The sequence below is a fragment of the Danio aesculapii genome, chromosome 1 (assembly GCF_903798145.1).
Source record: "Danio aesculapii chromosome 1, fDanAes4.1, whole genome shotgun sequence".
In the NCBI taxonomy this organism is placed as follows: domain Eukaryota; kingdom Metazoa; phylum Chordata; class Actinopteri; order Cypriniformes; family Danionidae; genus Danio; species Danio aesculapii.
This window is the reverse complement of record NC_079435.1, coordinates 28,951,003-28,964,673: the sequence shown is the minus strand read 5'-3', so window position 1 is coordinate 28,964,673 and position 13,671 is coordinate 28,951,003. Positions and strand designations below refer to the sequence as shown.

The 13,671-nt window shown below is 32.7% G+C and overlaps 1 protein-coding gene across 3 annotated transcripts in view; it reads left to right on the top strand.

Annotated features, from left to right (window-relative positions):
* Nucleotides 1–13,671, top strand: part of wbp1lb (WW domain binding protein 1-like b) — a 29,581-nt gene that overhangs the window by 10,751 nt on the left and 5,159 nt on the right. Inside the window, exons 2-4 of one of the 3 annotated variants that reach the window (XM_056458394.1) lie at nucleotides 1,425–1,487; nucleotides 4,029–4,131; nucleotides 8,838–8,999. In XM_056458394.1, coding sequence (XP_056314369.1) covers nucleotides 1,425–1,487; nucleotides 4,029–4,131; nucleotides 8,838–8,999 — 328 coding nt within the window. The remainder of the gene's footprint in view (nucleotides 1–1,424; nucleotides 1,488–4,028; nucleotides 4,132–8,837; nucleotides 9,000–13,671) is intronic. The other 2 variants (XM_056458410.1, XM_056458402.1) reach the window with 2 other exon arrangements.

Genomic DNA, 13,671 nt, shown 5'->3' with positions numbered 1-13,671 from the left:
CATGTCAGGCTAAATAACTCAAATCAATTGTTGACTTCTGCTGTCTTCATTAGTTTCAAAAACACAGATTTCTTTACAGTTTAAAACGCCATCTTTGGATATATTTTCTGCTGTAGATACTGTTGTCCCAAAAAAACGTAAATAAAAAATTGTACACATACTTAGGAACTGTATAGCAGAAAATTTTGATGGTTTTAAAACCTTGACTCTTCCAAACCGTGGTATACCTTGAAAACGGTTATCGTCCCATGCCTACTACACACACACACACACACACACACTACAATGCTTTAATGTGAAAATGTGTGTCCTGTTCAGTATAATGCAAATTGTGCATACAAAAACAAGCTGTTTTAAGTGTTTAATGTGATAGAAGTTAAAATTACTTATAAGGTTATTTTGATTCTTAAACATGTAAATTGGCAGCTCTATTATTATACAGATTGTTTTTAAATTCGAATTTTTTTTCCTTGAAGTTATTAGTAATAATTTGTTCTCCCCGTGTTTGCGTGGGACATGCGGTACAGGTGAATTGGGTAGGCTAAATTGTCCGTAGTGTATATGTGTGTGTGAATAGGTGTGTATGTGTTTCCCAGTGATTGGTTGCAGCTGGAAGGGCATCCGCTGTGTAAAACAAATGCTGGATAAGTTGGCGGTTCATTCCGCTGTGCTGACCCCAGATTAATAAAGGGACTAAGCCGAAAAGAAAATGAATGAATGAATTAGTAATAATGGGCAGCACAATGGCGCAGTGGGTAGCACAATCGCCTCACAGCAAGAAAGTTGCTGGTTCGAGCACTGGCTGGTATTTCTGTGTTGAGATTGCATGTTCTCCCTGTGTTCGCATGGGTTTCCCCCAAAAGTCCAAAGACATGAGCTATAGATGAATTGGGGAAGCTAAATTGTCCGTAGTGTATATGAATGTGTGTGTGGATGTTTCCCAATAGGTTGCAGCTGGAAGGGCATCCGCTGTGTAAAACATATGCTGGATAAGTTGGCGGTTCATTCCAATGTGGCGACCCCAGATTAATGAAGGAACAAAGTCGAAAAGAAAATTAATGAATGAAAAATTTATAATAATTGTTTTTACAAGCACTAACTTGTTTTTACTTTCTTTTTTTTACGCTGTTGACATTGCAATCAGACACATTTTAACTATTTAGCGAAGTGTCACAGAACAAAGCAGTGATTGGCATTGGGAACAGAATGTAAAGCATTTTTTCTGTTACTTCTTCATTGTTTTGTGCGTCTATTCCCATAATACTGAAGGAGCATCTCATTATAATACAGCCCTCCTTGCACTCCTCTGTGTCTTGGAATGTTTTTGTAGACCAATCGCTGTCCCCTGTTTGACTGAAGTGTGTGTGTGTGTGTGTGTGTGTGTGTATTCCTCTCCTGTGTATCATGACTGTTACACTGAAAAGGACTTTCACAAGGCTGAAGCACTTTGGATTAACATGTCTGAACCGCGCCAGAAGACGAGAATGGTAGATCACATAACTTTCTTAATCATTAACCAGCTCATGAAAGGAACAAACATGCTTAATTATTATGCTACCTTTCAATGCTTTTCTGCTGGATTTATCTTCTTGCGATCTGCTTTCTTGAGAGTAACAGGAATGTGTAACTGGATTTGCTAAAAAAAAAAAAAGAGAAAAAAAAATATTGAAAACTTGAGTAAAGGTTAGACTGAGTTAAATATTTGAGTTCAATATTCGAGATGGTTTAGTTTACTTTACTATATATATCGGAGATGCTTTGTTTGAAGATATTCTACTTCTATTTTCAGTTATTTTATATTGTAAAACATTGTGCAGTGTGACCCATAAAAGCTATGATGTTTATTTATTACTCATTTCATCATGTTTAAATGATGTCACCAGTGTTTTCTCAGTCCTCGTCCTCGCACAACAATGTGCTGCACATATGCTTCTCTTTGTACATCAGACATTTGTTCTAATTATATGACAAGTGCCCTGCAAAGTGTATGATTCATTCAAATAGCATTTTATTGTGTGATATGTTATTTTTTCATTGTATTTTATTAACAGAGATTGTTACATGGGGCTGGGCGATTAATCAAAAATTAATCGAAATAGACATTCGGAACCTGTAATCGATAAAATTTGACCAGGACATTTCTTTTAATTACTTTCTCCCCATCTGATCTCTGATGAAGTAGGACGATGGATCCATTCTTGAGCCTTACTTTGCACTACATTGACAATGATTGGAAGCTGCGCCAGAGATGTCTTGAGATGACATATTATCCATTACATTAAAATTATTATTTACATTAAATTATTTGTTAACAGAAGATTTAAGAAATGCACTGTTTCAAATATTGTTTACAGGATATACAAGAGTTATTTTAGTTAGAGGAGACACTGCTTATTTTCTACTTTTAATAGGAAAAACATGAAAATAAAATATTAAAAATCAAATGAATTTTGTTTCCAAAAGTGCAAGTTATTTATTTTCACTTTTTTCTAAGCAAAAAATGACTGTTCATTTTAGGCAATGTGTGCTTTAATTTCAGTTTTTCAATGGTGATGTTCAATAAATAATCATAGATTGTGTGTCTGTGTCTGTGTCTGTGTCTGTGTCTGTGTGTGTGTGTGTTTCCTTCAATTATTTTAGAATCAGGTAATGCACCCTTCATTCAGAAATCTCTCCCGTGTAATATGTGAGCATATTTACTGTACAAAATTTGTCAGTGACCTATGAGGGCAAAAAATAAATATATTAAAAAAATAAAGTAATTGTTCATTAATTGTAATCGAGTTCAAATTTTAGGCAAAGTCGCCCAGCCCTAATGTCACACAGTAATCTCGTGGTCAGGTAGTGAGCAAAGAAGGAGAAGGTTCTAGGGAACAATGCACATCATGTAGGGACGAGTCGGTCAGAACATTTCATGCATGGAGCTCTTCAAACGAGCTGGTCATTTGAATCAGCTGTGAGAGAGACATGCAAAATATACAGCGTGAGGAGCAGGTTTATGTTTATTTGATTTCAGGTTTTATCTGACAAATCGTATCTTGTTTTATATGATTGCCAGTATACTCTAAAACATTAATTACACCCAATTATGGCATTTTATAATAAAATAAATACTTTATCACTGTAATATTTTGCTTATACTGAGTTTAAATTATGTTGCGATGATGGCATATAATGTTGAAGTCAGAATTATTAGCGCCTCTGTTTATTTTTTTCCCTCAATTTCTGTTTAACAGAGGAAATATTTTTTTCAACCCATTTCTAAACATAATAGTTTTAATAACTCCTTTTTAATAACTGATTTATTTTTATCAGTTATTATTTATTATTTTTTTTATCAGTTTTATTTTGCCATGATGACAGTACATAATATTTCATTAGGTATTTTTTAAGACACTTCTATACAGCTTAAAGTGACATTTAAATGCTTAACTAGACTTAACTAATTAGGTTAACTAGGCAGATTAGAGTAATTAGGCAAGTTATTGTATAGCGATGGTTTGTTCTGTAGATTATCGAAAATAAAATATAGCTTAATATAGCTAATAATTTTGACCATAAAATGGTTTTAAAAAATTAAAAACTGCTTTTATTCTAGCCGAAATAAAACAAATAAGATGTTCTCCAGAAGAAAACATATTATCAGACATACTGTTAAAATTCCCTTGCTCTGTTAAACATCATTTAGGAAATATTTAAAAAAGAAAAACAAATTCAAGTGGGGGCTAATAATTCTGACTTCAACTGTATGTATGGAAATATAATTGTACCAAATCATTAGTATGTAGTAGTGTGTAGGCTTCCATGGTACATATGTGTATGTATGTGCAGTGTATTGATCGATATTTTCATACACTGTAGTAGATAAAAATAAATACTACATTGGTTTAAACACAGACCTACAAACATTGATTACTATAGTGAATTTAAAAATTTATATTTTTTTGTTTGTGGCTGTTCAAGAGAAAAATTGTGAATATCTATTGTTTTCTTATTGAGAAAAATATCTATTGTTTTCTTTATTTCAGCAGGTACTTCACTGTGAGGGTGTGAATAATAAGAGCTATGTGTGTGAATCAGGACACTGTTGTGGAGAGTCCCAGTGCTGCAGCTACTACTATGAGCTCTGGTGTAAGTATATCCTCATGTTTGATGTCAAAATAGCAGCTGTTTTTATCAGAATTCATAAGAATTGAATTAGGGATGCATTGTTTCACTGAGAAGAAATCAGAACTGGCTGAAACTGGCTATTTGCTTCAGTTTGAAATCTAAATACAAGTACTATATGCTAATACTTTATACTACAAAGTCTATAAAGAAAATGTTAATACGAAACATCTTTACACAACTAACATGGCAAAGAAATCATATCTATAATGGCATACCTACAAAATTATGAATGTACACAGACCGTTTAATGAGGTATAACGTCTTCACTGAATTCAGAGCAGACACAGACTCGTTTTATGTATTGCTGTGTGAAGACGACTAGAGATTAGTTGCACCCAGAGAGAGACATCATGATCCTGACAGGCAGCACAGGTCTTCATTTGCTTCATCTTTAAATGCTGTATGGATCGTATTTATGTCTTTGGCCAAATTTTAATACAATTCATTTATAGGCCATTTCTTGTGGTTTATATTTTAAAGGCTAAAGCTTGAGTAAACATCTGTACTTAATGTATTTGGGCTTTGTTAATAAAATTGTGCATTATTACATTTTATGTGTGGATTATAGTATAAGTAAGCTGTTTAAAAAATCTTCTGCTTTTGGCATATAAAATATTGGAGCAAAATCCTAAATACGTAAAGTTAGATTGTCACGATGTCTATTTTTTGTTGTATGATATATTGCACCAAAATATATTGCGATTTATCTATATTGATATTTTAAGACCACTTTAAGAAGATTTTATGCCACTCATTATATAATGCTGGATTGACAATACAATATCATCATGACACAAGTACGCTCTTCCAAAGAACACATGATATTTTATTCATAAGAATATTTAATTTAATTATGGTCATTTTAACAATAAAAAATATTAGGCAACATATATCCTAAATAAATAATCTTAAATGTTAACAAAAAAAATGTGAGATAAACTTTACTTCATATAATTTATTTATTGTCCACAAGTGGAAATTTATCTTTGGCATTACCACACAACCACATCAGCGTTCATATTACACACATCACAGAAAAAACAGGCAACACAAATACATTCAATGTCAACCCCTGAATTATTAGCTCCCCTGTTAATTTTTTTCCCAAATTTTTGTTTAATGGAGAGAAGATATTTTTCAACACATTTCTAAACATAATAGTTTTAATAACTCATTTCTAATAACTGATTTATTTTATGTTTGCCATGATGACAGTACAAATATTTGACTAGATATTTTCCAAGACACTTCTATACAGCTTAAAGTGACATTTAAAGGTTTAACTAGGTTAATTAGGTTAAGTAGGCAGGATAGGGTAATTAGGCAAGTTATTGTAGAACGATGGTTTGTTCTATAGACTATCGAGAAAAAAAAATTGCTTAAAGGGGCTAATAATTTTGACCTTAAAATTGTTTTTAAAAAATTTTAAACTGCTTTTATTCTAGCCGAAATAAAACAAATAATACTTTCTCCAGAGGAAACATATCAGACATACTGTGAAAATTTCCTTGCTCTGTTAAATATCATTTGGGAAATAATAAAAAAATAATAAATAAATAAATAAAAAATAAATCAAGGGGGGGTGGGCTAATAATTTTGACTTCAACTGTATATCACAATAAAAACTCTATTTAAAACCCTATTCATACTTAGAACCCAGTATTTAAAATTCTAATGGTAGTCGGCTCAAAAGGACATTTGATACACAGTTTGTCTTTACTTGAGGTTGCCTAAAATGTCTTTTTGATGGCAAGAGCTGAAATTTTATATTTAAGGGATGGGAACAATCTTCAATAACGACGTGTACTTTCTCTTTAATTCTCATTGAATAAATTTCATTTATTTGTCTTTGTGCTTTACCCACAATTGCACTAGACATTTTTTACTACTCAACACAGTTTTTGCTTTTCCTTAATTGGCAACAGTACATACCATGCAATCATGTTAAAACCAAGTTCTTGTATACCATCTCTAGAACATCTTGACTCATACCAAATTGTTGTAACCTCCTAATGAGATATAATTTCTGCATTGCTTTTTTATTTTAAATACACTCTGCATTTGCAGCAAATGGCAGTCCAATATTAATGAATGTTCCTAAATATTTAAAACATCCAACTATTTCCAACAATTTTTATGTCCCTCAAGGACCAGAGGTTTCAACCCTTGACTAAGAACTAGTTTATTTCTGCTAATTATCATCTCCTTGGTTTTATTAAAATTTATCTCAAGTGAACTCCTTTTACACCAATTTTGAAGCAAATTTATATAACTATAGTACATGGTATCTCCTTCTGTTACTGTTTTTTTCAACCGACCAACAAGTGCCATATCATCTGCATATTAAAAAAAAGTAACAGAGGCTGTGATATCTGCTACCAGATCTATTTTTAGTTGCCAGACACCCACATGAAAATATACTAGAGTAATTTATAGTAAATACTATAGTGTTTTTTAACCATATTGTCACCAACAACTCCAATAGAGATAGAGATGTTGCACAATCAGCCAAATGTTGCTAGAATAGTTTTTTATATATTGCTGATAAACATTGCACAAAAAAATGAGGTCATGTCCATGTGTTGTGCGATAAGACGATAAATTGATTTTGACCTTAAAAAAAAAAAAAAAAAAAAAAAAAAATTAAAGCTGCTTTTGTTCTAGCGAAATAACACAAATAAGACTTTCTCCAGAAGAAAAAAATGTTATATTATATATTATATATTATTATTATTATATATCATTTAGCTCTGTTAAACATAATTTGGGAAATATTTAAAAAAGAAAAACAAATTCAAAGGGGGGTTAATAATTCTGACTTCAACTGTATATGGCTATTACATATCCATAATACACTGTGATATAGCCGAGCTCGGATCGTTTTGCTTTCTTACTACAATCGATCCGCTCCAGAGTTTGTTTCAATCGAGCCGAGACCACCTCATTCAGGCGATCTTGGACTGAATTATTTTTTTATTTATTTATTTTTTTGTCGCGGATCCGAGCGCAATTGCTGGATTCACATATGCCAAACGAACTGTGCTAACTGGGGAAATGCGCCTGGTTCCGAAACAAAAGTCTAGGTGTGAAAGCACCCTAAGAAAACCTTTTATCAAGGGCTGCATGATATTGAAAAAAAATCTGACATTGCGATATTTTGTTCTTCTGCGATTTATATATCGTACCGGAATGAACCACCAACTTACCCAGCATATGTTTTTACGCAGCAGCTGCACTTCCAGTCGCAACCCAACACTGGCAAACACCCATACACTCTCATTCACACACATACACTACACAATTTAACTTATTTAATTCACCTGCACCGCATGTCTTTGGACTGTGGTGGAAACCCACAGAGCACCCGAAGGAAGCCCACGGCAACACAGGGAGAGCATGCAAACTCCACACAGATATGCCTACTGACCCAGCCATGGCTCGAACCAGCGACCTTCTTGCTGTGAGGCAATCATGCTGCCCACTGCACCACAGTGACACCCACTAGAGAAAACATTAAAGTGAAATAAACAGTGCTTTTTGGTTTTTCAGGCCAGTCAAATTGTATTCAGGTTCGAAAACTGAAAAAATCTAATGTAAAATAACACTGCAAAGATTTTACTGTTTAAATAGTTAAAAAAAAATTCTCTATAAAAGTTACTGAAAGTGTCTGAACGCTTTAAACTCTCAAAGTGCTTTAAAATGTGCAAATGATCAACTTTTGCTCCATTATGGTTAAACTATGCAGTAACTCAACAATACTCAGTATTTTGAACTGTGACTATATAATCCAAATATAATATATATAGTTCCAAACTATATCATCCCAATTTAACATTGCAGATCCTGCGATGTGACTATTGCGGAATGCGCACATTGCGATATCGGTACTCAAACAATATATTGTGCAGCCTCACTTTATTCTATTTATTAAGTCACCCATTAACCCCCAAATCAATCAGTTGTTGAAATAAAAGCTGAAGTAAAATCTGAAAGCAGAATTCTAGCATAACTTGAAGTTTATTGTGTAGTATATGCTGCAGCAACTGATTTGCATAATGTTAGCACTGCATCATTTATCTCCATTTATTTGGGCATGGGGACAATCGTGGATGTTCCTGTATTGAACAAAATCTGGAAAACTGGCTAAAACCTGCCAGTTAATAAACACAGACCTTAAATAAATACACACCCATTTAGCACATCAGGTCCTGTACGAGGCAGACAATATGACATTACAGTGACATTACAATATGACGTGATAATATACTTTATTGTTTGTAAATAAAAAAGGGGGAAACCATATTGGGACTCAGAGAACTGTGAGATACAATGTCACAGAATCGAGCCTTTAAGTTAAGAGGCTCAGAAGATTATAAAATAAATATTCATGCTGAAATGAGGAGAAACAGCTCTTGTACAGGAAGTGAATTCGACTTAAGGCGCTCAGCTTATTGCAGACTGGAGGTAGAATGACATGAGTCTTACAAATCCTTATGCTGAGAGTGTGACCGTTTGTTTACGAGCTGTGGTTTAAGTCTAAGAGGAATTAGTCCAGCTTTATGAAGTGGTATAGAGAGTACAGATGCATGCTTGAAATGTTTAGATTATTTTGGTACAGGATCATTTCCACGTGTGTTATTCATTTATATCATTTCTTTTTTCTCCAGGGTTTTGGCTGGTTTGGGCCATCATCTTCATCTTGAGCTGCTGCTGTGTTTGTCATCACCGTCGCACCAAACACAGACTACAACAACAGCAGCGACAGCATGAGATCAACCTCATTGCCTACAGAGAAGTTCACAACCACACATCTCTGCCCTTCTACTTCAGTAATGCCATGTCCATTCTTTACTTTGCCATAATTGCTTTGCTAATTTGTTCGAAGGAAAGAAAATAGAAATAGAGAGAGAATAAAGACAGAAAGAGAGAAAAAAGAAAGACTTATTTTTAAAGCTAGGGGTATTATTACTGGTCCCCAAAACGTTTTATTGCACTTTGAGTGTCAAGAAAATCTCTATATAAATTTAATGAAGAAAAAATGTATAGATGACAAGCTTTTAAATGTATATGTGCATATTAATAATACTTTAAGACTTATTAACGTGGTAATTATGACAAAATAATACGATTAAATTTGTTAACATTAGTTATACACATTAGATCATTAACTTCTACAGCATTTTCTTTTTTCAGTTTGTCTAATGTTAGTTTCAGCATTTACTAAAACATTGACTGTTATTTAATGCACTGTGAACTAACATGAGCATTAGCCAAAATTCCTTATATTTACTAATGTATTTCCTAATATTAACAAATGAAACCCCTTTGTACATTGTTTATTAATGTTTATGGTAATTTACATTATTAACATTCACGTTATATAACATTGTTAACTTTGATTAATTTGTGATTAACAAAACAATATCAACAATTAAAAACAGCAAGTGATGGAAAAGTAATGTAGATCTACATTAAAATTACGAGTAATTACGAGTGCTGTTTAATGCTGAGAAGTTTTAACACATTTTTAACATAGTTTTAATAACAACATTTTAACTTAACTAGGTTAATTCGGTTAACTAGGCAAGTTAGGTTTGTTAGGCATTGGATAACTGGTTTGTTCTGTTTCCAATTTAATAAGTGAGGGTGGCTATTTTTACATTTATAAACATGTAAGTTTAATAAATATAACTTTTTATACTGTGAAAAATGTGCTTTGTTAGACATAGCTTGGAAAATATAAGAACAATAATTCAAATTTGAAAAGAGGGCAGAGGAAGGTCTTTAACTGTATACTGTATGTTTCTCATTCAGTTTTTTTTAATCTTAGAAAGTCTGATTATTTGAGTCTCTACAAATGGACTAATGTCAGCAGCATGTACAGCAGCAAAGAATGTGTTTTGATGAAAAGGAAAAGATGTTTTCCCATTTCTTCTTAGACAGTTTTGTTATTGATGAGCTTGACCTGGTTTTGCTGAAAGATGAGATGAATCACAAACACCTACGTCTGTTACTCAGCACCTGCTGTCTGTCTGTTTACCCTCACTGAGAGCATGTGTAAAACACGGTGTTATCAAATATTTGGTCTGAGTTTTTTTTCTATTTCTCTTTTCCATGCCATGGGATAGCACATTTTGATCAAAGTCCCTTTTTGAGGCATGTGAGTTCCCATTTCCCATCCTGGACAACTTGACACCCAGGCTGTTGTTTTCTATGTAGGCAAATATCTATGCAAATAGAGCTGCTGTCTTAAAACCTTTTTTTCCCCCAATAAATTATCAAAATTACATTTAAATATTTATCCTGTATTTTAAACAAACAATGAAATTCAACATTAGTTCAGATCAGATAAATGTAATAATTTAAATGATATTAGCTTTTATTAGCTCACATACTGTATATTCTTACAGTGCTCTTATTGATACAGTAATAAGCAGTATGTCGTTTTCACTGCTAGAGAGCACGTATTCACAAAAAGCAAAGGCGTAGTTTGAGTGTGGAATCATGGGAGTTTTGGGATTTCACCCAAAATTTTAAAGAGACACTTCACTCACTCTCAGGCCATTTAAAGATGTAGGTGACTTTTTGTCTTCTTCTGTAGAACACCCGAGGTCCTTGGTCCATATAATGCAAGTCAATGGTCACCCATTTTAGAGATTAATAATAAACCTATACAAACAAATCCGAATCACTTTGCCTCCTCTGAGGCCTTATGAAGTGAAACGATCAGTCAACTTCTATCAGTATTTACAATATTATTATTAATTCACAGTCTTGGTCTGGTCATTTGTTTGCACAAGCGTAGATGTTTTTGCCTACTTGGGTCTTACCTTGGGTCTTGTTCAAGATGTGGCAACTTCTGTAAAATAAGCTCACAGGAAAGACTTTATTATGAGAAAAGAACATCTTCAAGCAACTGAAAGCTCACACTTGATACACTTGTGTGTGCTGAGAACTGTTTGACTGTGTCTAATGTGTCGTAGCTGCATGTAATTATGCTTTTTTCCTTTAAAATAATGTGTAAAACTTTGAAGGGTGTAAACTGTAAATTATGACAGATTTCTTTAAGTATTACCAATTTCAAGTAGTTTTAAGAGGTGCCACGGTTCAAGAGCAGTGAGTTGGAGTACACTGTACTTTTAATTTAATCTGTGCCAATTAAAAGTCATACTGAGAGCAAGTCACAACATGAGTTTCATCAGTTCTGTTTTATCATTTTATTGCTTTTTTATTGTTAATTAATCAAGAGAAATAATTGCATACAATCGTTTTTATTAACTGTCAGTGTACACAATTCAATATCTAGCTAAATATACATCGCCCTTTTAAAGAGAGAGTCTTTTTCAAGCCAGCATTGAAGTGTCACATCTCCTGGAACAATTATATTAAAAGGCTTTGAGAATGGTTTTCCTTTCTGATCAGAGACTTATTGTACTGTATTGATCTGTGACCAGTTGACCACAGTGAATCTCAGTGGGACCATAATCCAATGCAGTGTTGTAATATTGGATTTTGGTCTGGTGGTTTGCACTGTTGCAGTATCACTGCATAGCTCTTAAAGTAGGGTTTATAATCTAATATAGCATTCCTTCTGAGTGAAACAGTCTGCTGAGAAACGCATTTCTTTTCAATTATTTAAAATGTAAGTCTTTAGTGAAATTGTACTGTATCAGGCTACTAATCAGTTCAGTGTAAAATATATTAAAGATAAAAGAGCCTTATATACAGTTATTTACAACTGTTTGTTTTTCACAATATTTGGTACATTAATAAAAATCACTAGTCAGCCTTTTATGTTAATCAAAAACAGAGATAAAACTGATATGTTTAATGTAACAGTAGCCCTGGTCTTTTCTAAAAAGTCATGAGCTAGATGAGGAACTCTTTTCACTGGTCATTAAGGAAAGCTCATAAATGTAATGGTCTATATTTAGAATCATATGTGCTATATGTGGTTTTGTGAAAGGAAATGTTGACATAAAAAGGAATTCTGAGTGGACAAAACCAGAAAACTTCATCTTTTAATATTTTGCCTTGTACCTATCTTAAATTAAAATATCATCGTTTGTGTTCATTGTATCATTGTAAAACCTCGCTAAAATCATTCTTTGACTCAAATTTATGACATTTATGCTGAAATTGACTACTATTTTATTATGACATTCTGCCATAATTCATAATTCCAAGTGCTGAAAACTTCAGATGATATAAATATTTATAACTGACAAACAGTTGGCATCGGATGATAACCGTTTTCAAGGTATACCTTGGTTTGAAAAAGTCAAGGTTTTAAAACTGTCAAAAATTTCTGCTATACCGTTCCTAAGCTATGTTAAGATTTTTTCCGCTTTTTTAGGACGACAGTATCTCCAGCAGAAAATATATCCAAAGATGCTGTTTTAAATCGTAAAAAAAAATCTTTGTTTTTGAAACTAATGAAGACCGCAGAAGTCAATGATTCATTTCAGTTATTTACCCTAACATGTTTACTCTCCTAAAATATTTTTAAAGTTTCTCAAAATAAATTATATTATGTTCAAATATTTTATATATTTATATATTATGTTAAATGTTTACCCAGACATTTAAAAAGAATATCTAATTAGAGCAGTAATACCACAAAACAAAACAAAACTGTGTAACCATGATATTTTTATCCAAGGTTATCATACAGTCAGAATCTTATACCAGCCCATGCCTACATACAGTAATGTGACATTTATTGGAAAAATCAAAGCTGAAATGTAATGCTATGACATACTGTAATAAATAAGAGATAAAGTTTAAAGTATGATATAAGAGCTTAAAAAAGTTATAGTTCATCCATTTTTTTTGTCATAATTTACTCTCGCTCCACTTCAAACAGGGTTTTTTTTCTGTTGAACACAAAGGAAGACATACTGAAGGATGCTGAAAATAAACAGCCATCGACTTCCATGTTTAATTTTATTCTTACTGTAGGTGTCAATGGCTGTCTTTTTTCCCTAACATTCTTCAGAATATCTTGTTTTGTGCTCAACAGAAGAAACAGAAGTTCTTTAAAACCACTCTAGTGTGAGTAAATCATGAGGAAATTTCCTCTTTAAGACACACTTTGTCATAATTGAAATAATTAGTCCTAATCATGACTTTATGCCTCCGTTTCAGTTCATCTTACAATGTTGGACTGTTCTAATTTAAACTTTGTATTTCATAATTATTACTCGGTTTGCCAGCATTTTACATGTCAAATTCTTGTTTAGGTCATAACTGAGGGGAAAAACACAGCAAAACTTGTTTTATGTCAATATTATGACTGTAAAATATATAATATTATTACTTTTTATAAATAATATGTTTTAATATCATAATAATGTGTCACATTTTTGACTTACAGTAGACATGATGGATTTACCAAATCACCCTTTCCCCGATTATGTGGTAGAAAAGCCTTTGAAATGCATGTATAAATGATCACAGTGGTTTAATTTGTGCATAAACGATCCCTTTAAAACTGTGTGT